The 23595-nt window shown below is 47.4% G+C and overlaps 5 protein-coding genes and 1 non-coding gene across 8 annotated transcripts; 5 read left to right on the forward strand and 1 right to left on the reverse strand.

Annotated features, from left to right (window-relative positions):
* Nucleotides 1–8126: 8126 nt before the first annotated feature.
* On the reverse strand, nt 8127–9654 carry LOC9640744 (clathrin interactor EPSIN 2). The gene is made up of 7 exons (XM_024659823.1): nt 9601–9654; nt 9501–9546; nt 9366–9445; nt 9220–9298; nt 8835–9144; nt 8485–8779; nt 8127–8423 (listed from the first exon to the last, which is right to left on the reverse strand). The coding sequence occupies exons 1-5, from the start codon at nt 9639–9641 to the stop codon at nt 8923–8925; spliced, it is 468 nt and encodes a 155-aa protein (XP_024515591.1). The 5' UTR covers nt 9642–9654; the 3' UTR covers nt 8127–8423; nt 8485–8779; nt 8835–8922.
* A 151-nt stretch (nt 9655–9805) lies between these two features.
* On the forward strand, nt 9806–9878 carry TRNAR-UCU. Its single transcript has one exon. It is a non-coding gene; the product is annotated as a tRNA-Arg (tRNA).
* A 1052-nt stretch (nt 9879–10930) lies between these two features.
* On the forward strand, nt 10931–11618 carry LOC9640745 (60S ribosomal protein L30). Its single transcript, XM_002985798.2, has 4 exons — nt 10931–11085; nt 11146–11247; nt 11344–11412; nt 11477–11618. The coding sequence occupies exons 1-4, from the start codon at nt 10956–10958 to the stop codon at nt 11512–11514; spliced, it is 339 nt and encodes a 112-aa protein (XP_002985844.1). The 5' UTR covers nt 10931–10955; the 3' UTR covers nt 11515–11618.
* Nucleotides 11619–11672: 54 nt separating this feature from the next.
* On the forward strand, nt 11673–13466 carry LOC9640350 (replication factor C subunit 3). 2 transcript variants are annotated; one of them, XM_002985799.2, is made up of 11 exons: nt 11673–11800; nt 11859–11969; nt 12026–12058; nt 12131–12299; nt 12353–12534; nt 12591–12727; nt 12789–12887; nt 12938–13007; nt 13082–13156; nt 13212–13257; nt 13309–13466. In XM_002985799.2, the coding sequence occupies exons 1-11, from the start codon at nt 11717–11719 to the stop codon at nt 13365–13367; spliced, it is 1065 nt and encodes a 354-aa protein (XP_002985845.1). In that variant the 5' UTR covers nt 11673–11716; the 3' UTR covers nt 13368–13466. The 2 variants fall into 2 exon arrangements, with proteins under 2 accessions (XP_002985845.1, XP_024515513.1); XM_024659745.1 differs by having other exon boundaries at nt 11693–11800; nt 11863–11969.
* A 219-nt stretch (nt 13467–13685) lies between these two features.
* LOC9640351 (phytosulfokine receptor 2) lies at nt 13686–18306 on the forward strand. Of its 2 annotated transcripts, none has more exons than XM_002985800.2 (3): nt 13686–13998; nt 14047–14150; nt 14212–18306. In XM_002985800.2, the coding sequence occupies exon 3, from the start codon at nt 14795–14797 to the stop codon at nt 17993–17995; it is 3201 nt and encodes a 1066-aa protein (XP_002985846.2). In that variant the 5' UTR covers nt 13686–13998; nt 14047–14150; nt 14212–14794; the 3' UTR covers nt 17996–18306. The 2 variants fall into 2 exon arrangements, with proteins under 2 accessions (XP_002985846.2, XP_024515512.1); XM_024659744.1 differs by having other exon boundaries at nt 13686–13914; nt 13973–13998; nt 14047–18306.
* Nucleotides 18307–21118: 2812 nt separating this feature from the next.
* On the forward strand, nt 21119–23556 carry LOC9640352. The gene is made up of 6 exons (XM_024659827.1): nt 21119–22039; nt 22212–22288; nt 22352–22388; nt 22454–22655; nt 22793–23129; nt 23211–23556. Exons 1-6 carry the CDS (start codon nt 21739–21741, stop codon nt 23421–23423), a joined length of 1167 nt encoding a protein of 388 aa, XP_024515595.1. The 5' UTR covers nt 21119–21738; the 3' UTR covers nt 23424–23556.
* The last annotated feature ends 39 nt before the right edge of the window (nt 23557–23595 follow it).

A 23595-nucleotide genomic window follows, 5' to 3' on the forward strand; every position in this document is an offset into this window, starting at 1 on the left:
CACAATATCCTCCTCAACACATCCATAAACTAACTTCATAATGCAAAGCTAATGAAGAGCATGTCTGCATCAATCCAAAAGCTAAGCATAACGAAACTATGCTCAACAAGTGATCACCAAACGATCCTCCATGAATCCATCTATAACAAGACGTAACTCACTTCATAATGTTCGATATATTCTAACTCAAATCCAATAAGGATTCAAACGTTCCAATATCAATTACTAACTCTTCCGCTTATAGAGTTAGTATAGTCCATGTTTGAATCACTTTTCAAGGAAAAGCCAAAGCTTAACCCCTACTAAATAATCTTGTCTAGAACACAACTAACTCAAACTTGCCACTCAGTTCATTTGAACATCAACATAGTTGCGAACTAGCAAATGTACGAATGCCAATAACACAAAGCCATAGCCAAATCATCAACACTATCTTCATTAAGACTAATGAAACTCGACATCAATCTTGTGGAGAGACATCTCATTTCACTAAAATCTCAACATCAACAATGTCAATGACAAGGCATCACTTCAATGCCATCAACACTAGAACAAAGCTAGAAGAAAGCACAAGTGTATCACCACTCAAAACTCTCTAGCAACCAAGCTAACCAAAGTCGAAGATACTTTACTTAGTATCCGAGACCAATCTCTCAACAATACTCAGGTACAGATAACACTTCATCAAGGAGTGATTCACCACGTCCAAAACTCAATGAAATCCAACACTATGAACTAAACACAACCAAATGATATCAACAGAGGTAGAGTCGACATGCCAACATAGAAAACCCATGTAAGTCTAACGACACGATCCTCCGCAACCCCATTCGGTAAAGCAAGCCCATCACTGCTAAATCATCATCGAGTGAAGCAAGTGTCAACAGTCTTTTGACAAAGTCTACAAACAATCATTAGTTGCAAAGCAACTAACAATCACTCTTTCAACTTGCCTTCACAAGACCCAAACACTAAACTCATGTCATCGAGTCATACACTTGTCCAACATGAACGCGATACCTCCGGTATGAGATAAAAGTTCATAGACAAGCACAAACCAAATGACCACTCAAATCCAACTCAACCACGATAAGCTCACCAAAGCATTTAGCCACTAGCTCTGAGCATGCCTTGAAGAGGCTAGCTAAGCATGATCAACATTTAGTCGAAACTAAAGTGAAGACCATGAGATGGACTCATATCGGTACACAACCTCCTTATAGACAAAGCTATAGTATGGGTACCAACATCTCAAACTCAAACAACTAAGTTGGACATCACCATTCTCAGCCAAGGCGCAAGGCCACCAAGACCAAGTCAAGATCAGTGAGAGCTCACTACTCTCATAGAGTCTAACGAAATGCAAAGTGCAACCTGCCACCAAGCATAACGCTACAAAAGAAAGGCACAAGGGTCACCTTTCTGGAAAAGTGCAACGGCCACTTTTCTACACTAACTCCAGACTCTATTCAACTCAATTGCCTTAGCCCTAAAAGTTAGCATCCCTTTCGGGCCGCATCATACAAACTACTTACTAAGATCTAAGCCAACCGAAGTCAACTCCAACCCCTTTACTAGTTTGTATTGGCTTTTGAAAATGGAATGGTTTTCGAGCAAAGTGATAACAGATCAGCCATTGGAAAAGTCTAAGAAAATTTGTGGAAAAAAATTTTCCATCCTAGAGAAAGAATGACTCTCAGTCCAGGGATACAAACTTTCAAAACTCAACCAACTTCCTCCTACTAACAACTTCACATAAGTTCACCTCAACACAAATTCTCATGACCCACGGTATGCTTAAGCCTCGAACATCTTTTTGCCCATACTTTCGACATCCAACTCCGACATCCGTAGAATGCAAAATGAACATCTAAAGCTTGATCACGAAGACCACATCTTCGGATATTCACATTGCACTAACACTTTTCTTCAATCACCTTCAAGATCCAATGTGAAGACAAAACACTAACAAGAAAAATGACATGGAAAATCAAGCTTTAAGGAAAATTCCTCATCACTCGAACAACAATGCCACTTCCACTAACACAAGTGCTAGCAATGTCAATGCCTTAACTTCACACCTTCTCTATCCAACAATCTACTCCAAGTGTTAACGAATTAACTAATGAGCTATAGCAAATGAATGCTACAACCCTTTCCAACACTTTATGGGCAAACCCTCAAGGAAACAAGGAACCAACTTAAGCTTAGCATAATAGACCACCATCGAGAATCCAGTCAAAGCTACTACAATGCTACTTCGTGCAAGTAGACTAGCTTCACCATCAACCACTTTGGGGTTGATCATCATTTAACCAGCAACTTCGTAAACACATTGCTCATTATCACATGGATATGATATAGAAATCACAATGACTTGATCATCAATTGAGCAACACCACAAACAATGCCAATGTCATTACTTCAAAGGTTTACATGAATATCAAGTGCCAACTCAACTTGACAGAATGCAACATAAATGCCACACTCTACCGATAGAGATTTACAACACCTAATACCACTAACTTTTGTTCACAACACAGACAAGCTCATGCCCCTCACTATCCAATCAAAAACTCAAGACTTAACCCAACACCAAGCTACTCAAGGAGCAATAGCTAGGTTCCCCGGAAAAGAATTGAGCATTGTAACCCAAGTCTTCCAATAGCGAGCTTAGACAAAATGGTTTAACGCTTCACCGCTATCCATCCCATAACTCACCATTTGTAAGACCATCATAATCAACATGCATCAAGATAGGGACTCTTGATTGCATAATGTGAATACGAGCAATGAGTCAACACCTCGTTGCAAATCATCTCTCCAAGAAGAAAAGATGATTTACGTGTTTGATCCTCCGTCCCCGATGACTCTCTTTTCGGTCTCATCTTTGACCAAACCTCAAGCTTGCTTTCGCACTGCCTTCAGTCCAATCCAAGAAAAGTTTATGAAAGAGCACAACAATGATTACTTGAACCAATAGACTAACCCCTACAGTCTTAGTTGATCCACTTGTAATCATGCCTAGGAAGGATCTACTAGTGCCGTGCTAAACAGCTACGGACCAGCCTATTTGCCACTCATAGCAAACCCAGGGAAAGTTTGCTTTCACCCACGGTACATGGAACAACTTATGGAACCACCGATAGGCTAACATTAATCTTGCCAACTCAAAGTTTAATCTCGAGTTGCTAATGTGCCTCACTCGCGAGCCCAAGCGTAAACTCGTGCTAACGGAGCATCTCAAATCCATCCTATAGGCCCAAGAGCAAGCTCACATTGTTAGGTACAAAAGGTAACCAAAACCATACCCAAGGAACGAACGTGAACCCCTTGCACCAAACGTGTACTCAATCGGATCATCGTTTTCATCTCTGTGTATGCAACGAGACTAGTTGCCCAATCTCATTGTATAGTACTCGCTGAGACTTACCCTCTGATACCAAATGTAGCGCACGTGGTTTTGACCCTTTATCCTATGGTGATTTACCATAGGATAACACCACGAAGCAAAACCTAAACCCTCTTTGTGCCACGTGATAGATGCCACGTGTCACATGCCACGTGTCTATGCCACGTGTCCACAGGAACCCGAGATTCAGGGCCTTGGGCCACTAAACGAAGGAACGGTGCCAAACTCCCAAGCATGGAGCCGAGGAGTGACAGAACCGAACCACGGAGCAACTCCCGAGCATGAAGCCCAAGGAGTGAAGGGGCGGGAGCCCGAAGCGACTTGGAACAGTCCTAGAGCAACCAGCATCCCAATGCCAGGACCAGCACGCAAAACGGAGCCAAACGGAGTCTGGCGCTATTTCGGCATACCGGTGGCCTAATGCAAGGACATGGGTACTCCACCAGCTAGCATGGAATGGAACTTGGGCTTAGACCCAAGCCGGACGCAGAACAAGGACAGGCACGCAAGCGGGAGCTAGACTATGCCTCAGGTTGGTCGGCCATGCCCAACCTACCCACTATCCCTACTATACATTTGGAACCCCCCACAGCCCCCCCCGCCCCCCCCCCCCCCCCCTTGAGGAACACATGCTTTGGGCTTTCACCCCAAGCCTCCCTTAGTATCAGGAGTTAGTCTCTGGGACAAGCTTGAAACTTACTAAATATGGAATGTCCCTAGATTGCAAATTTGGACATGGGACGAACACCATTGTGTTCAGGACGATCTCTACATTCTGTAGATATGCCAAATGAGCAAATCTGGACACTTTCCATAAATAGCATTTAGGACCGAAATGAGACTAATGCTAAGGGCATGATAGCAAGGGTGTTTGGCAGACACGGTAAGCTATCATGTAGCGATATTGAGGGACCAATCTCAATACGCGAGGGTTCTTGTCAAGCTAGTGCAAGACAGAGCAAAAGAGAACTAAAAAGCCAGGCCAAGTATGTTTGGCTGAATAGACACTTAGGAATTCCGTCTTTATGCTCATCCAGCCAAGTACAGATGCAAAGTCCAGTTTACTAACACTTGAACAAGAGGGGCTGATAAAGGGTCCAGCAATACCGACCTCCTGCCATCGTGGCAGTAAAGTAAGAGTGTCCGTAAGGACTAGTCGACAGGTAACTTTCGATACCCGAAGTCACATGCGCGACAGATTCTCTCACTACTGTTGTTGCTATTGCTACTGCTCTTGCTACTCCCGCTCTTGTTGCTCCCACCCCTACTTGATTTGGAATCTCTCCACAAGTGGTATACCTCAACAGGCTTGCTCACAATCCAACTAACAACCTTGTAAAGACAATTCATCTTTTTTTTCTTGCAAACACAATTCTTCTCTTCTCTAGAAAACCTAGAAAAGAATGAGCAAACAGAAATTTAAATGAAGTGGGAGTCTAGTGAACAAACAATTCAAATTTGTTATGCATTCACAAGTAACAATCGCTTACATCTTTACTAGTATCTCCTATAAGAATGTGAACCAAAAAGATTTCTTAATCCACAAGAGTGGAGAACCAAAGATTGGCAAGAAAACCTTTGATATAGCTTGTGGATGCTATAAAATCAAATGTCCATGATAACAAGCCTAATATCAAAACAAGAAGCAATCTGATCACTATTAATTTGAACACAAAGAATATACTTATCACTTTATATTTGAGAATATTTTAGTCAAATAGTCAATGGTAAGTCGGTAAAAGGAGTAGTATAATAGAGAAAATGGTGCTTTAAGTATTTGGACGACGTTTTGTGGAAGTGGCAAAGATATAGTATGGAAGAGTTTGATCAATTGCTTTCTCAAGTTCTAGAGTTGACAGATTTGCCAACTATACTACAGTGCCAAGGCATGTATAAATTTTTGAAGTGGACAATTAACCTTGCATTGATGTACTCAACCATTTTAGAAGATGCAATAAATAAACTCATCATTTAAGCCATGTGGTATGGAATATTTGATAGCATTCCTATATTCATACAGTGGGAGAAAAATGAATCATCTTTACAAAATTATTGGTTGTATTGTGAGCAAGTTTGTTGAGGTATACCACTTGTGAAGAGAATCCGAGTCAAGTAAAGGCGGGAGCAACAAGAGCAGGAGTAGCAAGAGCGGCAGCAATAACAACAACAGTGGAGGTGAATGTAACGCATGTGATAATGGGATAATATTTAAATATACTATCACTGTGGCTCTTTTATCAAGTTGTGGATCTTTGGAACATTAAGGGATAAATAAGGATAAAATAACCACTAAGGGCTCTTTCATTAAGCAATTACCCTTTTAGTTAATAGTCAATAAAGACATTGACATCTTTGAAGGGGGGTTGTGAGTGTAGCGCATGTGATCATAGGATGAAATTTAGATATACTATTATTGTGGATTCCTGGAACCTTAGGGGATAAATAGGGATAAAATAGCCACTAAAGGCTCTTTCATTAAGTAATTGCCCTTTTTCCAGTTGGATTAAGGAGAGAGAGATATGGTGCATTATAAAAATCCCCTTAATCTTAGATTTATAAACCCTTGATATTAATTTGCAAAAAAACACTTTTGAAGAATTTTCCTTTCAGAATTGCATCCTTAACTCCTACTACTTACACATGATCCCTTACTAAGTTTTTGGTTATTGTATGTTTTATCTCTATACTTGTACTTTTGGCCCTATGCATTAGTCCTAGCTTTAATGGGGACTATTTAAAACCTATCTAAACTTTTCTCACTCATAAATTCTTTATTGACATCCTTACCACCTAACCCTTTATCATTTGATGAAGTTTTAAGCTTCTTAGATTGTGCCACAACCTCATAAACAAATAAAGTATGTACATCCCTTCTTTATGCTTTCCATAGCCTTCTTCATCTCTAAAAACCTCTCTCATATATCTTTATTGTTGATGGCAACACTTATTTTTAATTGTTTGGGAGCCCTTTTTCTCTTCTTGAGATGAGAATTTGCCTTCTCCTTGATCACTTGATCAACCTGGATAAAAAAGAAACTTGGAGAAAGAAAATCAATAAAATGAATTTACACACTTCACTAAATCCATGAGCAATCCACTAACTAATCAATCTACTTGTTTTTTGCCTATCCTCACAACCTCATCCATGATCTGGTTCGTTGGGATTCTCCCGCTGCTGCTGTTATTGCTGCCGCTCTTGCTACTCCTCCTCTTATTGCTCTTGCCTTTACTTGACTCGGAATATTTCCATAAGTAGTATACCTCAACAGACTTGCTCACAATACAACTAATAGCCTTGTAAAAATGATTCATCTTTCTCTTCTTGTAAACACGATTTCTCTCTTATCTAGAAAACTTAAAAGAGAATGAATGAGCGGGAATTTAAATGAAGTGGGAGTCTAGTAATGACAAACAATTCAAATTTGTTCCATATTCATAGGTAATAATCACTTGCATCTTTATTAATATCTCTCATAAGAATGTGAACTTAAGGGATTTTTTGATTCATAAGAGTGGAAAATTTTGATTATTTACCAAAGATTGGTAAGAAAAGCTTTGATATGGCTTGCAAATGCTGTAAAATCTAATGTCCATGATAATAAACCTAAAATTAGAATATAATCTGATCATTCTTAATTTGGCATTGAACACAAAGAATATGTATATAACCTTATATTCAAGAATATTTTAGTCAAATAGTCAGTAAAAGGTAATAAATAAAATGGTGTTTCAAGGATTGCTATGGGTATTAATTATTTGAATGATGTTTTGTCGAAAGGGAATATAGAAGAGTTTAATCAAATTGTGCTTTCTAGAGTTAACAGATTTGCCAACTATCCTCCAGTGCCAAGGCATATGCAAATTTTGGAAGCAGACTATCAATCTTGCATTGATGTACTCTGACCCCACAAGAGGAGCCATGGGTGTTGATCCACAAGAACAAACGACCACAAGTTTGTAGTGTGGTGCCCCATCTCTGGCCGATGCTTCGACTTCCCAAGCTTTGGATGCATCCCAGCAGCAGCCAGCACATGCACCGCCAGGTTTGTGGCCTCGTCCACAGGGCTTGTTCTCAGCCTTGTCGACCACGGGCGGAAGATGGTGGCGTGGAGTCCTTTGTCCGGCGCCGTGGAGGAGCTGAATCCCAGCACGACTGAAGGCTTCGAGTCGAAGACGATCACACGACAGCAGGCTTTCTCGGATGAATTCCTGGTGATCCACGACTCGGTCGCTGGCTGCTGCAGCGTCTTCAATCCCCCAACAAGGTTTCTGGCCCAGAGATCCAGAATTGTGGTGGCGGACGAGGGGGTGACGAGCGCGACACATATCGGGACTAGCAATGGGCGGCGGATTGGAGTGTGTATCAATCACCGGGAGATTGTTGTGCAGGAGTACAAGGAGAAGACGACATTGCGGAGGAGGTGAGGCAGTGGCAAGAGTCGGAGATGAAAGAGGCCGCGAAGCTAGAGAGAATGGATAAGAAGCTATGGGAGATAGTGGCACGAATGAGCGACGAGGAAGTAGAGGAAGCCAGGAAACGAATGGAAGTGCGGGAGCGTGAGGAGATGAATAATTGCGAGGAAGACGAGGAGGAGGAGGAGGAAGCGTACAAGATCGAGGAATTGGGAAAGCTGGAGTTTGCAAAGGATCTCAAGGAGCATCCCTGTACGATACATGTTGCAAGCTTGGAGAATTTGATCTTGATCTCTAGAGGGGCGCTGAGTAGTAGCACTGCTCTAGTGTTTAACCTGGAGGATTTGACACGTGAGCTCAATTTTGAGCTCGCGAGCTCAAAACACTGGAGCCTGCGTTCATATCTAGCTATGTAATGGAAGTGCTGACGCTAAGGTCCAAGTTCAGTCTTTCAGCGAGAGGGAGGTTTGAAGCTCATATGTCCAGCTCTAAACGCGTTCTCTACTTTGTCACTCGAGCCTTGGAGCGGTGGAAACGCCGCGGCTGCCGGGGGAGCAAAGTTTGATATGCTGCTTGCGTTTGGATTCGTAGAAGACATCTACAAGATGAAAGAAAGGAGACACTGCTGTGACAGCCGCGAGATAATAAGAAGTTTGTACCTGTGGATTCATTTGGAACGAACTTGGATTCGCAAAGCCGGTGGCGGATGGCGCTCCCCGGGGATCAAACTCGTCAAAACCATCGTCCACTGGAATGGAAGATCGCATGGCTTCCTCGTAACTTGGTGGAGGTCCTCGGCTGCTGGCAAAGTTTTCAGGAGATCCTCCCTGTGTTGAAGTAGAACTCGATGATTGTTGAGACCACTCTTGTTGCTGCATTGGCTTTTGCCAATCGTCGTCTTCTAATCGACCGGAAGGTTTCTCCGCGGCTGGATTTGATCCAACGCCTTGGTACCTGAAATGACAAGTCTAGTGTAGCCGAAAGTATAAAAGGAGGAGAAAGAACTTACTTGTTCTTGTTGGCCGCGGCTTTTTTACGAACATCGTTTATCCTCTGCCTGTCATTTAGCAACGCAACCATGGTTTCTGCCTTTTTTCTCACATTGATCCCCTGATCTTTCCCACTTGGCTGCTCAACGTATTGGAATTCCGTAAGTGGCTGCTCTGGAATAAAAAACGAGGATGATTAATCAGAAACTGGGAGAAAGAGAAACATGGAGTCATAAATTTCCTTGCCATAAGCTGAGACAAGAAGCTGATAACACTCTCGACTGCTTGCGGTGATCCGTTTGCGACCAGAAACTCCATAACCGTCATGCTCTGGAATATCACAAAGTTTTAGCCGTCATGGAGCCGTGGAAAAAACCGAAACAAAGAAAAACAAAGAAACTCAACCTTGTAGACATGCCTCCAGTTTTTCCCTGTGTCGAGAAGGCGCTTTTGAAGAACTCCCATTATAAGTTGTAGCTCATTCCTGGAGGAGAAAGTAAACGAGCACACTCCTTAAGAAAGAAAGGAGAAAGAATGGAAGCTCTTCTTACGGGTCAACAGTGGCATCAGCTATTTCAGTCATGAGAGATCCATGCGGTCCCCAAGGCTCATTGCTCGTAGCTTCTTGGACCTCCAATCGAGCAATCTCTTCAGAAAATCGCTGCCAAACGGAGAAAAATCCCTACCTTGATCTCGATCTCGGGCAGCATAAACTTGTTCACCTCTCTCTTCCTGCGTAGCGGAGCTCCATCAAGGAGGAGAAAAATCGCGTAAAAGAATGCTTACAGCTCGCGCACCGTCTGACCGAACGCCTTCTTGAACGCCATCGCGGCGATCGAATGGAACCCTAGGCGCTCTCTCCCGTCGCACGTCTTTCCCCCAAGGCCACAAGAAGCAAAAATAGAATTTCAAAGCAACGTGACCGTTCAACAAGCCCTAGAAAAGCAAACGTGGAATCTCACGGGTATATTCTCCCATCCATCACCGCAAAGCTCTCGTGGCCTAACGGACAAGGCATTTGACTTCTAATCAAAGGATTGTGGGTTCGAATCCCACCGGGAGTGAGTGGCCTGGCCTTCCAATGAAATAAAGAATCTATTTGGTTGTTCTTCGTCTCTTTTATTTACTCTTGCAGCACTCTTGGATGTTGGAACACGACTTTGATCGCCCCAGCGTATTGGGCGCGGCCTTCCATTTCCCAGCTTTGTCCCTCCTCGCTCGTGATGCCTCCGCCTCAGCATAAGACTCTGCAAGAAAATCCATCGATCATGAGCAAACAAATGAAAAATTCCTCCACGAGTTCCCCAAGAACAGAGCATCCCAAAGAACCCAAGACATTTCGATCGAGAAGAAGCCTACCAGTGAAATCATCCACGCCAGGATCCGTGACGAACGTCTTGGTCCTTCCATGCCAAGGCCCGGGCTCCGTCTGATTCGCTGGGTGCGATGGAATGGGCAGCCGGAGCATATGCGTCACGTCCGATCCACACACCGGGTGATAGAAATTGTCGTCGGGATTGACCCGCTTGATCTTGGGCTGGATCCAATCCGTGACATTGCTGGTCCGGAGGCCATAGTATGGATCGGGGGCGTCCTTGAGCTTGGGATCGTAGGCGTGGCTGGGCGTGGGGAGATGGACGTAGCTGGTTACCTCGGTGGTGGAGATCCCATGGAACTGGTTCTCGTGCCGCCGATCCACCTTGGGCTCCACTTGCTTCATCCGCGGCTTCTGGTGCGAGTAGTCTGTCACGGCGGATTTCTGGCGGCACACATTGCCGCTGCTGTCGCCCATTGCTATCAATTGATCGCGCGCGCGCTCCGCGCCGCTCGCCCGATCGATCGATCCTTGGCTGGATTCACGGACTCGCTCGATTCCTGTTCTTTCTCATCGCTTTGCCCTAAACCGGTGCCGCCCGGCGCATCGCCGCCTTCCACCAGTCTGTTCTGTGAACTAAATTTTGAAATCGAAAGGGCGCCGCCATCGTGGCCCTACAAGTGGACGGTGGCCGCTGGCCTCGAATGAAAACCCGCCACGTGTCATAGAGGAATGACACCCTGGTCGAAGCATATTTTGTCGAATATACGCTAGGTTTAGGGTTTCTAGCAGCCGGCACCAGAAAGAACAGCAGCGGAGATCCAAGATGGTGGTCGCCGGGAAGAAGCAGAAGAAGACCCAGGAGAGCATCAACAACAGATTGGCGCTGGTGATGAAGAGCGGCAAGTACACGCTGGGGTACAAGACGGTGCTCAAATCGCTGCGGAGTGGAAAAGGTGTGTGAAATCCCTCTTTGTTTCTCTTGCGATTGATCCAGTGGCGCATTGGGTGCGCAGGGAAGCTTGTGCTCATCTCCAACAATTGCCCGCCCCTTCGCAAATCGGAGATCGAGTACTACGCGATGCTCTCCAAGACGAACGTCCACCACTACAGCGGAAGTAAGTTTTCTCGAAGAAAAAGAGGATTTTTCTCTTCCCTCTCGTTCTAGCTCCAATGCTCGAAACTTTCTAACATTGATCTTCCATTCCTTGCAGACAATGTGGAGCTTGGCACCGCTTGCGGGAAATACTACCGGGTTTCGTGCCTCACCATCACAGACCCAGGTGAGAATCCTTGGATTGATTTGGAGTTCTTTTCCATCGATTTTCACGGCAATTCTCTTGTCAGGCGATTCGGACATCATCAAATCTATGTCTGCCGAGTGAAAGGAAAATCTATCAATCAGCGCAACTCCATTTTGATCCTTGTAGCCCCTCTTACTCTCGAGAAACATGGAAATCTAATGGGAATTTTCGTCAAATGTGGCCAATAACTTTAAAGAACCCTAAAACTAAAGTTAGCGAAGAGCCCTAAAATCAAGAACCCTAATTTCTCCCTTCTAGGTTTAGGGTTGAGGGCTTAGCGAGAATGTTGTGGGTGGACAAGTACCGCCCCCACACTCTGGACGAGGCGATCGTCCACCAAGAGCAAGCGCAGCGCCTCAAGAGCCTGGTAAAGATCTTCGCGTTGCATTGGCGTTTCCTTTTGGAGTGATTCAATCAATGTGTAGATAGCCGAAGGAGATTGCCCGCATTTGCTCTTCTATGGGCCCTCTGGCGCTGGAAAGAAGACACTTATCATGGCTTTCTTGCGAGAGCTCTTTGGAGCTGGGGCTCAGCAGGTCTTAGAAAAAAAAAAATTTCTCGCTTCTTCTTCATTTGGTCTATGTTTCCGCAGGTTCAAGTTGAGAACAAGGCCTGGAAAGTCGAGGTGATTCTTTCTCTTTTACTTCTTGGTTTTTGGTTCTTTTAGTTCTTGGTTCACTAATGTGGAGGGACGTAGGCCGGAACGAGGAAAATCGACGTTGAGCTTACCACAGTGGCGAGCAACTATCACGTCGAGCTTAATCCCAGCGATGCGGGATTTCAAGATCGGTATGTGGTTCAAGAGATCATCAAGGAGATGGCCATGAGCAGGCCTCTTGATCTGGGTGTTGACATAAGTTTCAAAGGTAAAAAAGCTTGGTTTTGTTACTGCCAGTTTCACTTGCTTGTTGTGGAACAGTTCTCGTCCTTAACGAAGTGGATCGCCTCTCGAAGGAGGCGCAGCATTCACTCAGGCGAACGATGGAGAAGTATAGCGCCGCCTGCCGATTGATCCTTTGCTGCACAAGTGCTTCGAAAGTTATCGAGGCTGTTCGATCGCGATGCCTCAACGTGCGGATCAATGCTCCATCTGAAGATGAAGTGAGTTCTTCGCGCGCTTGTATTTCGAGTGTTTTTTATTCTTCCTCCTCTCGCAGATCACTAAAGTGCTCCAGTTCGTCGCTAAAAAGGAAGAGATACGTCTTCCACCGGCTTTTGCTGGTCGAATTGCGTTACATTCGAACAGGAACCTACGGCGAGCCATACTTTCATTGGAGGCCTGCAAAGTCCAACAGTAAGTTCTCGAAACATTTCAATCAATCCCTCTCTTTAAAAATTCTTTTTCTACTATCCAGGTATCCGTTCACAGAGAATCAACCTGTTCAGACCACTGATTGGGAGCAATATATTGTAGAGATCGCATCGGACATAGTCAATGAACAGAGCCCGAAGAGGTTTATTTTCTCTTTCTTTCTTGCTCTTGATAAATTCTCCATGCTTGCAGATTGTTCATCGTGCGTGGAAAGCTATACGAGCTGCTTGTGAATTGTATCCCTCCTGAAATAGTTTTAAAGGTCAGTCGTGACTCCAGCTTGTAGCAGCACAATGAAGACAAAGTCTTTTGGCTAACTCACATTTCTTATTCCAGAGGCTACTTGTTGAGCTAATGAAGAAACTAGATTCGGAGCTAAAGCACGAGGTGTGTCACTGGGCAGCCTATCACGTAAGTAATTTCAAGCGCTTCTTGCTTTTGTTCCGTGCTGAAAGTATGAACACAGGAACATCGTATGCAACTTGGACAGAAGGCTATTTTTCATCTCGAAGGTATGCAAAACGATCAAAGAAACTTCGTGACTGATCCGTGATTTCGTCCAGCCTTTGTCGCCAAGTTTATGAGCGTTTACAAGAAATTCCTGATAGCAACCTTTGGTTAGTCGCAGTAAGGCATTGTTCCATAGGAAATCGCTTCTTACACATTGATTGTGCCACTTAAAGTTCTCTTTTTAAGAAGGAAGGAACCTTTGGCTTGGCCTGAATCGCGACAACAACCTCCTCCGGCGAGTCATACTTTCATTGGAGGCTTGCAAAGCCCAACAATAAGTTCCCTTATGATTCTTTTCTATTCCTCTCACATAAAAAAACTGTTTTCCGGCTTTTCAGATCTTCCGAGAGAATCAACCTGTTCAGGCCACACTGATTTATAATACAAACCTCAAATCGCATCCGACAAGAGGTAAAGGGAAACAGGTGTGTAGCTTAAGTTCCTCTATGCATGCTTGCGGATTATTCCTTGCGTGGAAAGCTCTACGATCTCCGCGTGACTTGTAATGGTTTTTGAGGAAGAAGCTCAGTCGAGATTCCCGTTCCAATGGAGACAAAGGCTCGCAATCTCACAACTACCTCTCTCTTTTCTCGATTTTGATGTTTCCAGAGGCTACTCGTCGCGTCCAGGTGCTAGCTAAATCGTGAGCAGTCACAAACGTAAGTTACTTGAGATCCTTCTTGACTTAGCATGCTAAAGCAAAGAACTTAATTCCAGGAACATCAAGATAAGAGGCCATTAAGGTATGTGTAAGATTTTTGTCCTCCATTCTTTTCATAGTTTTTTTCCAGACTCTGCTCCGTGATTCCGTGGGGCCTTTGTATCGCCCACAAGAAATTCCTGATGCCAAACTTTGGAAAACATAAGTATAGGCTCGATTCGATCAAACAAAAAGGTCCACGCCATTGATCTCAGTGCGAGAGCGATACTTTAAAATATACGTTTTGATCGAACAGAGCTCCCTCTTATCTTAAGATCAGGGCGACCGGAATCCAAAGTATTCGCGGGGGGAATATTTCTTTTCTCTCTCCGTCCGTACTATCATGAAACCCGTGACCCACAGGGAGGTTTGAAAATTACAGGGGGTAACAGTTGACAGACAGTGTTGCCAGCGGACAATGATATTTACACAAATCATTGATAATTTTTTTTCACCTTGGGGGAAAAGAAACCGGCGGCGGTGGTACGGTATGACATGACAAGCGTTGACGTGGCCAGAAATTCGCCCGAAGAACAAACAAGGTCTACCCTGGCGTTATACTCTGAGAGGGAACAAAAGAGCAAGAAAGAAACGGCTATAGAAGAGAGGGATGAATGATCGAAGAATGCGTGTCTCTTCCGGGCAAGATTCTTGTCCATGGCGATGGCGCTCGCGCTGATTTGTTATCTTCCCTTCTTCTGGATGATTGATCGCGGCCCAGTCGCAGACGCAACGACGAGCTAGGCGGTGACGCTTCTGGATCATCGCATTCCTGTGGAAAGCGATCGGCCGATTCCATTTATTTCGAGCTCCTCCTCGGCGCAGCGCTCGGATTATCGATGTCGGCAGCGCCCCGGGCGATCATCCAGGTCTATTCTCTCGTTCTTTCCCTCTTCCTGGTAGCGGCAGTGGATGAATCCGCCGTAGCGGCTCACGGATCATCCTCCCAGACGTGGTGCAAGGCCGAGGAAGAGGCGGCGCTCTTGGATTTCCGGCGCTCTTTCGCGTCCCAGCCCGGCGAGGTCTTCGATTCTTGGATCCTCTCCAGGACGTGCTGCGCGTGGCGAGGGATCCAATGCAGCTCTACCAAGGACGACGATGATTCGCGGCGCTTCACGGCTCTCAGCGATGGCTACCGGGTTCGTGTTCTTTCCCTCCCAGGGCTCAAGCTCGCGGGCGAGATCCCGCCGTCCATCGCCAGACTCCGGGCGCTCGAGGCCGTCGATCTCTCCGCCAACCAGATCTCCGGCTCGATTCCTGCCCAGCTCGTCTCCCTCGCCCACCTCAAGCTCCTCGATCTCAGCGCCAACAATCTCTCGGGCGCTCTCCCGCCGGCCTTCCGCCAGGGATTTCCAGCGATCGTCCGCCTTAATCTCTCGGACAACCTCCTCGAGGGCCCGATCCCGCCGATGCTGTCCTCGGCATCGATCGAGTCGCTCGACCTGAGCTACAATTTCTTCGCCGGCGCGCTGCCCAGCCCGATGATCTGCGCTCCATCCCTCAACGTCTCCAACAACGAGCTCTCGGGCCCCGTCCTCGCCGCGCTCGCGCACTGCCCATCGATCCAGTCGATCAACGCCGCCGCAAACATGCTCAATCGCTCGCTGGCAGCGGCGCCCGAGGTGGATTTCTTCGCGAGCCCGGCCGCCAGGAGCATCAAGCTCCTGGATCTCTCCACCAACGCCATCCCGGGCGGCATTCCTGCGGCGATCGGCCGCCTCGCGGCGCTGGAGGAGCTCTTCCTCGGCTACAACAGCCTCGGCGGCGAGATCCCCAGCTCCATCTCCAACATCTCGGCGCTGAGGATCCTGAGCCTCCGCAACAACGATCTGGGCGGCGAGATGGCGGCGCTCGACTTCTCCCGCCTGCCAAACCTCACGGAGCTGGACCTTTCGTACAACCGCATCTCGGGGAACATTCCGTCGGGAATATCCCAGTGCCGCCACCTGACGTCGCTGACGCTGGGCAAGAACGAGCTGCGCGGGGATATTCCGTCGTCACTTGGCGCGCTTCGCAAGCTCGAGACGCTCTCTCTCTCCGGGAACGAGCTCGGCGGTGGAATCCCGGCCGAGCTCCAGGAATGCGAGGCGCTCGTCATGCTGGTGCTCTCTAAGAACAGCTTCACGGAGCCTCTGCCCGATCGGAACGTCACGGGGTTTCGCAATCTCCAGCTCCTGGCGATCGGGAATGCCGGGCTCTCGGGATCCATCCCGGCGTGGATTGGCAACTGCAGCAAGCTCCAGGTGCTGGATCTCAGCTGGAACAGGCTCGTCGGCGAGATCCCCCGGTGGATTGGAGCTCTGGATCACCTCTTCTACCTGGATCTCTCCAACAATTCCTTCACTGGGTCGATACCCCCGGACATCCTCGGCATCCGGTGCCTGATCGAGGACGAGGACGCGAGCAGCAGCGCCGCGGATGATCTCCGCCCAGTCGCCAACACGCTCTTCGTCAAGCACCGATCCAACTCGAGCGCTCTCCAGTACAACCAGGTGTCGGCGTTCCCTCCCTCGATCATCCTCGCCAGCAACAATCTCTCTGGAGTGATCCCACTGGAGTTTGGCAAGCTGAGGAAGCTGGTGTCGCTGGATCTCAGCAACAACAAGCTGGTTGGATCGATCCCGGCGTGCCTGGCCAACGCGTCGGACCTGGAATCGCTGGATCTCTCCTCGAATGGGCTCTCGGGCAGCATCCCGCCATCGCTGGTGAAGCTCACGTTCCTCGCGGCGTTCAATGTGAGCTTCAATCGGCTGTCTGGGGCGATCCCTTCCGGGAACCAGTTCGCGAGCTTCTCCAATTCCTCCTACATCGCGAATTCCAGGCTCTGTGGCGCGCCACTCTCGATCCAGTGCCCGGCGGCGGCGATGGAGGCGACCTCCAGCTCCTCGCGGGGCGGCGGCGGCGATCAAAGAGGTCCCATGAATCGCGGCGCGATAATGGGGATCACCATCAGTATCAGCCTGGGTCTCACGGCGCTGTTCGCCGCGATGCTCATGCTGTCCTTCTCGCGCGCGCGGGCGGGGCACCGGCAGGACATTGCGGGGCGGAATTTCAAGGAGATGAGCGTCGCCCAGATGATGGATCTGACGGTCACCATGTTCGGGCAGCGCTACCGTCGGATCACCGTGGGCGACCTCATCAAGGCCACAAACAACTTCGACGCGACCAACATCATCGGCTGTGGTGGCTTTGGGCTGGTCTTCAAGGCCAACCTTCCGGACGGGAATGTGGTGGCGATCAAGCGGCTCACGAGCGAGGATGGAGGGCCACAGATGGAGAAAGAATTCGACGCGGAATTGTCCACCCTGGGGAACATTACGCACCCCAACCTTGTCTCCCTGGAGGGCTACTGCCGGCTGGGAATGCGTGACCGGCTACTGGTCTATTCCTACATGGAAAACGGCAGCCTCGACTACTGGCTCCACGAGCGATCCGACGGCGGGAGCCGGCTCACGTGGCGGCATCGCCTGGCCATTCTGCGCGAAACGGCCAGGGGATTGGAGTACCTCCACCGTGGATGCAACCCACACATTGTCCACCGGGACATCAAGTCGAGCAACATACTCCTGGACGGCGATCTGCGCGCACACGTGGCGGATTTCGGGCTGGCGAGGCTCATGCTGCCGTCGGATACGCACGTGACCACGGAGCTGGTCGGGACGCTGGGGTATATACCCCCGGAATATGCGCAGTCGTCCGAGGCGTCACTGCGCGGGGACGTGTATAGCTTTGGGGTGTTGGTGCTCGAGGTGTTGAGCCGGAGGAGGCCGGTGGACGCTTGCCGGAGGGGTGGGATTCGCGATCTTGTGCCGTGGGTGGAAGGGATGCAAGCTACCGGGAGGGGGATCGAGATTGTGGATCCACTGCTGCTCCAGAATTACTCCGAGGTGGATGCCTTGGAGGAGATGCTGCGGGTGTTGGATGTGGCTTGCTACTGCGTGGATTCTTGCCCCCAGAGGAGGCCTGGGATTGAGGAGGTTGTGGCATGGTTGGATGCCGTGGGATCGAGCAGGCTCAAGGTGGGATTGGGCAAACCTTAGAGCGGGTTTCTTTGCTTTCGTGACTACAAATGCCCATGTCCGGTGTGTGACTATGATTCTTACAGCAAATGCCCAGGCAGGGCATTACAGGGAATATAAAGAATACTGGCGCAAGAACTGCGTGACTACTCAAGCAATGGCGGATTTGCAGCTCTAAACTTTTGATGGGACGTGACACTCACCAAGTTAAGCTGAGAAAGTTTGAGCAAATAGCGAGCGACTTGTTCTTTGATATGGCTGGAAGAAATAAACTGCGAGTATACTGGCGTATGTTGCACAAAACATTTATCCAAGAATCATCACTTGATGCATTGTGTGGTGGTTGTCGAGCAGCAGTGATAATGCTTAGCACAATGTTGGCTACGGGGATGTTCTAAAGTGGAAAGCAAACATAGCCTTGGAGAGTGGCCTTGAGATTGTGGCGAGATCCAGGATAGGACTCGGGAGTGATCTTTCGGGAACTTGGAAGGGATATTTTGTACCTTGAAATTTGAAATATAAGAGCACTCTTGTGTTGTGTCTGCTACAGGAAAACTAAAGTTGTGTTAATCGACCTTAAAGTTAGTGATCCTGTCCAAATGCTTCACACCGCAGTGCAAAAAAACATGGATTGTAAGCTCACATCTGCAAAACAATCGCGAAGTCGGATATGGAAAGCTGGACGCCTATAGACAGCATGATTCTGCCAAGTGCCGGAGCATAGTGATCTTTTCTGGCCCTGAAAGTTCATCAAAGTTTATATCCAATCTCAAATATTCTTTTTGATCCAACCAGTTCTTAAGGAACTGCATTCTTATGTCAAACCTGACTGGCAAAGGATGTGCGTACTCAATACTGAAGACTAGCTAGACCAAGAGTGATAGGGTTTTCAATTTGCAACCATTGCATTGTAGTCTTATGCCTCTAGTTGGGCGCTACAAGACAACATGTCTTATTATTAAGAGACGCTGGATAGAAACTTTATGATTTTGTAAGTAAAAGATTCAAAGAAGAAAGGAAATAGAAGTTGCAAAAAGTGAGGACAAACATAATATACAATCTGGTGTTTCTTTTGGTATTTAAAGTCCCTCCCATGTCATGTCAAAAAGAAAGCACTTGATTGAAACAAAATAGTGATTGCATCAAACGGCAAATCTTGCCAGGCTGGTTGAGCAAGATTTTATAAACATCCATGTTTTGTTTGCAACTTATTAATTAAAACGTGGTAAGTTTTTCTATACCTTGCCTTTTTCATATAAGGCATGGCCACTGTTCCACTTGTGCTTCAAATGAGATCTTATTCTATCTATAATTGAGTCCAAGCTTGTGAGGGATTAATGTAAAGCACGAGGCATTCCTGGCTGATCCATCATCTATTATTTCTAGAATTGGTGTCAATGCCGCTGGTTGAATCTTGCCCTGCAATTGGCGTGGAATTTGACCTCATCCCAAACAGTGTCACCACTGATCTATCTGTGCGTGCAAGGAACGTTAATCCTGCTCGATCCAAGGAGCTGCTCATCGATTCCAAGGTCCTTAAACTCTTTTCTTTGCTGCTAGTGTTTCAAGACCATAGTAACCCAATTAATGCCAATTTCAAGCACAAGAACTACACGTTGCCTTAAACTAAGGACTATGGTGAATGGAGTTGACTATAGACAAAAAGATTGGCAGTAAAAAACGATTCCTCTCTTCCTAATTCTAAGGCAAGAGGATTACGGCATGTAAAAAAGTGGTATATGGCACAACAAACCGGGCGACAAGGCTTTACTATCACGTAAAAGGTGAAGTCAAAAAGAAGAAGAATCTGGGACCACGCACTCACGTGGACGTGCGCCAGTCGCCAGATCCCCGCGAATCGGGCGGCTCACGGGACGCTTGCGCTGCATGGCCACCTTACCAAGGCCAGGTCACCTCCCATGCACACGTCCGACACAGCGCGAGTAGAAAAGTATATGGAATTTGCGTCAAAGCTGGCGGGAATTTCTCGAGCGCCAAAACCGTGACGTGCACATGAAGATGCGGACAAATGCCCATCACCAAATGTTCCCAGGATATCCCTCATCCTATACCGTGACGTTGGCTTACGCAACCACGAGACTCTCGCGTCCTCGCGCATCCGTGACCATCGCGGGATCTTTCAAGTAAGACTTTAAAACCCCTCTTTTCCATCCAATCCATCCGACAGACTTGAATCTCTTCTACTTCCCCCACGATTAAACTCGTCTCGACTTAAAACGCTTCATCTTCCACACGGAGGAGAAACGAAAACAAGCATGCAAATCCCACCAGAAACCGAGGAAGAACCGAGATCCTTTGCAAAATGCCCAGTGGGGGCATTCATTATAAAGCTGGGAAAAGGTACGAAGAAGCCTCTCCGCTGTGGAAAGGAATAAAGAAGCCGCGAGGGTTTCGCGCCGTCGTCATGCCCGTGAGCCACCACCTAAAAACGCTTCGATTTTTCGGGGTCGTTGGTTTTTGCCCCTTTTGCGTTCCTCTCCAACCGAAAACAACTCGGCCCTCCATTACTCTCGCCCATGATGCCTCCAATTTCTTCTCTGGTTATATTTCTACATTATTTGTATACTTTTGTATGATTTTCATCTCGACCATATCGGTACTTCGTTGAAATTACAAATGGAATCTCGTGTGGTTCTAGAACCGTAGAAACCACCCTGTTTACGTTTCCTTTGTTCCCAGTTCTTAGCGACCGTGTCACCCTCACTAAAATTCTCTCGTTGCCAAAGAATTTGCGCGGTCCCCCGAGGAAAGGAGCTGCAATCAAGCCACAAATTCCACGTATCCTTGACTAAAAACTTCTCGTCCAAACTAGCAATCGTATGTATGTTGAAGCCAACCAAAAGAGAAGAATACAAAGCTTTAAAAGTTGACCCGCATTGTTCCCGTCAACACAAGAACTGGAACGACAAATTTCAAATATTAATTTATAATTTAAAACAACGAAAACGTTTACTACAAAAATACCAAACAACGAAAATAGAAAAAAAAAAGAAAAGAAAAGAAAATAGAGAGTAAAGAATGCTGGCTGGCTTCGTCGCCCAGTGCCGGTGTCCTCCTTTTAAGAATCTCTCCACATAATATATAAACGAGAAGAGGCCCCTCTGTCGCAAAGCCCGGCTTCCTCGCCCGAGAGCTCCAGTTTCTTCGCAGAGAAATGGAGAAATAGGGAGAGAGAGAGTGCGAGAGAGAAAGAGAGACGATTCTTCCTTCATTGCCGTGATGCGACCAAAACTTCCTCTCGAGATCGCAAAGAATTCCACCGCTTCGCCGTGAGAGAGAGATCCTTCCGTGCCGCCTCTATGGATCCACCGGAATGTCATTGAAACATACACATATGATTTTGGAAGTTTGGTTGGAAGAGAAGATCCACTGTTGGTCACTGTCCGTGCGTTGGGTCGCCTCGTTCTTTGCCACGCTATAATTCTTGTGGCTATGTCATCCTCCTTCTCCCACAGTCGCGCCCTCGTTTTTTTGTGCGTCTCCCATCGTACAGGTAGCTAGTACTAGTTCTCGTGTTGACCTCCATCGCCAAACCTTCTCCATCCTTTTTCTTCTTCTTCTAGTTCGTCCTCTTGTTGCTTAGTTTCTCTAGCAGGCCGAGCAGCGTGCAAGGGATAGGAAAAGAAAAGAGATTGTTTTGACAAGTTTATGATAAGGTGGTCGCTGTGCTGCTGCTGTAGCGGTCGACCACCGCGCTCAAAATCGCGTTTTGATCGAGGGAATTGCGTGAGGGAGATCGGGAAATGCAGCTGGAAGTGGAGATGGATCAAGGGGCTTCCTCCCCCCCGCACCACAACTCGAGGAAGAGGCTGTCGTCCGTGGAGGACGACGATCTTGACGCGCCAGGATCTTCGGATAGCAACAACACCGTGAGTGGCGATGGCAGCAGCGATGGCGCGACCGTGCTCGGCGGCCCCTTTGGATCGTCGTCGGCGAGGAGCAGCGTGAGGCAGTACATTCGATCCAAGATGCCCCGCTTGCGATGGACTCCGGATCTGCACGAGTGCTTCGTCCGCGCGGTGGACCGGCTGGGCGGCCAAGACAGTAAGTGGAATTCTACTGCAAAGGCATAGATTTTCTCTTTTAAGTTCTTCTTCTTTGAGTTCCATCAATCAATAGTGGCAGTAGCAATTCATTGATTGATTGGTAGATTGATTGTCAGTACCTCTTCTTTCTTTCTTTCTTTTATGGTTCTTAAGTTCTTGCACCTATGTAGGAGCTACTCCAAAGCTCGTCCTGCAACTCATGGGCGTCAAAGGTCTCACAATTGCGCACGTCAAGAGCCATCTCCAGGTCTGCAATTTCTCTCGCGAAACCAGCAAGAAATCCTCTAAATTCTCCTGTGGAAACTTGCAGATGTACCGCAGCATGAAGAACGACGAGAACGGACCCGGTAAGAAATCTCTTTCTTCTTCTTCCTCCTTGTACTGACGCTACTAAAGCTTTTGCGTGATGCAGTGGTCATGGAGGAGAGGAAAGGCGAGCAAGCACAAGCAGCCGTAGCCAGCGACGCCAGCCTCCTTCACCATCCTTGGACGCCGCAGCTCCAGCAAATCCGTGGCGAGAAGAAATGCCGGGACAATCCTAATGCCCAGCAGCAGTACTACGCTCACAATTACTTCCATCGACCAGTTCTTCAGCCACTGGATTGTCATGCCAGGTAATTCAACGTAAGCTTGAGTGGAACCACCATCTAGGATAGCGACGGCCTCCTAAAAGAGAGAACTTCTTCTTCTTCTACTTCGCCTTCAAAAGAGCAGTGGTTGTTTCTGATACGGTGAAGATTCCTCGTTGCAGGACGGAGGATGCATGGAGCCAAATCGCCAGTCCAAATCAATCACAGGAGTGGCTCTCGAGACTGTCAATCGCGGCCACTAAGTGCTACAGCGAGCGGTTTAACGATCTCCAGATTGGCTGGAGGAAAAACCATCACACTCTCTTCCAGCAAACTGGAGGAGATGATAACACTCTGCGCTCGCGATCGCTAGAGAGAGAGGAATCCCGGATACATTCCAGCATTCTCGTCTCCCAGAACAGGATAAACAGCTGCCCCGCGCTGATCCACTTTGACGAGATCCTGGAAGGCAGCAGGAGCGCCATGAAGCATCACGAAAACTTCAACTTCCATCCCCAGGTAAGAAGCTCCACCTTTCTTTTCTTTTTTTAAAGCTTGAAGACTCACTACTAACGATGGAATTGGATCGTGCTTGGCCAGCATAATCTCGAGGAGAAAAGCCCGGGGTTTTTTAAGACGATGGGTCAAGTTGATAGTACCTTGTCTTTGTCCTCACCGACAAAGCACCCCAGCGGCAAAGCTCCCATGGTCACTGCCTCGGATCTAAAGAGACTTAAGCTGGCGCTGCTTGACCCAATCCAAGCTCCAAACGGTGTCAAGTTGGAGCTCACCATGGCCACTGGGGACGCCTAAAACTCGCCGAAATAACACACATTACTATACCTCTATGTTACAACTCTTAGAAACTCTGCTAGATAACGGACCTTTGTACAAAAACGACTTTGGAGCCCAGAGAGCTGACCTTCTACTAAACTGTTCTTTCCTCTCTCCTGTTTTTTTCCTCCCAAAGATGACATTTTTACTC

Source organism: Selaginella moellendorffii, unplaced genomic scaffold, assembly GCF_000143415.4.
Source record: "Selaginella moellendorffii unplaced genomic scaffold, v1.0 SELMOscaffold_70, whole genome shotgun sequence".
NCBI classification, from domain to species: domain Eukaryota; kingdom Viridiplantae; phylum Streptophyta; class Lycopodiopsida; order Selaginellales; family Selaginellaceae; genus Selaginella; species Selaginella moellendorffii.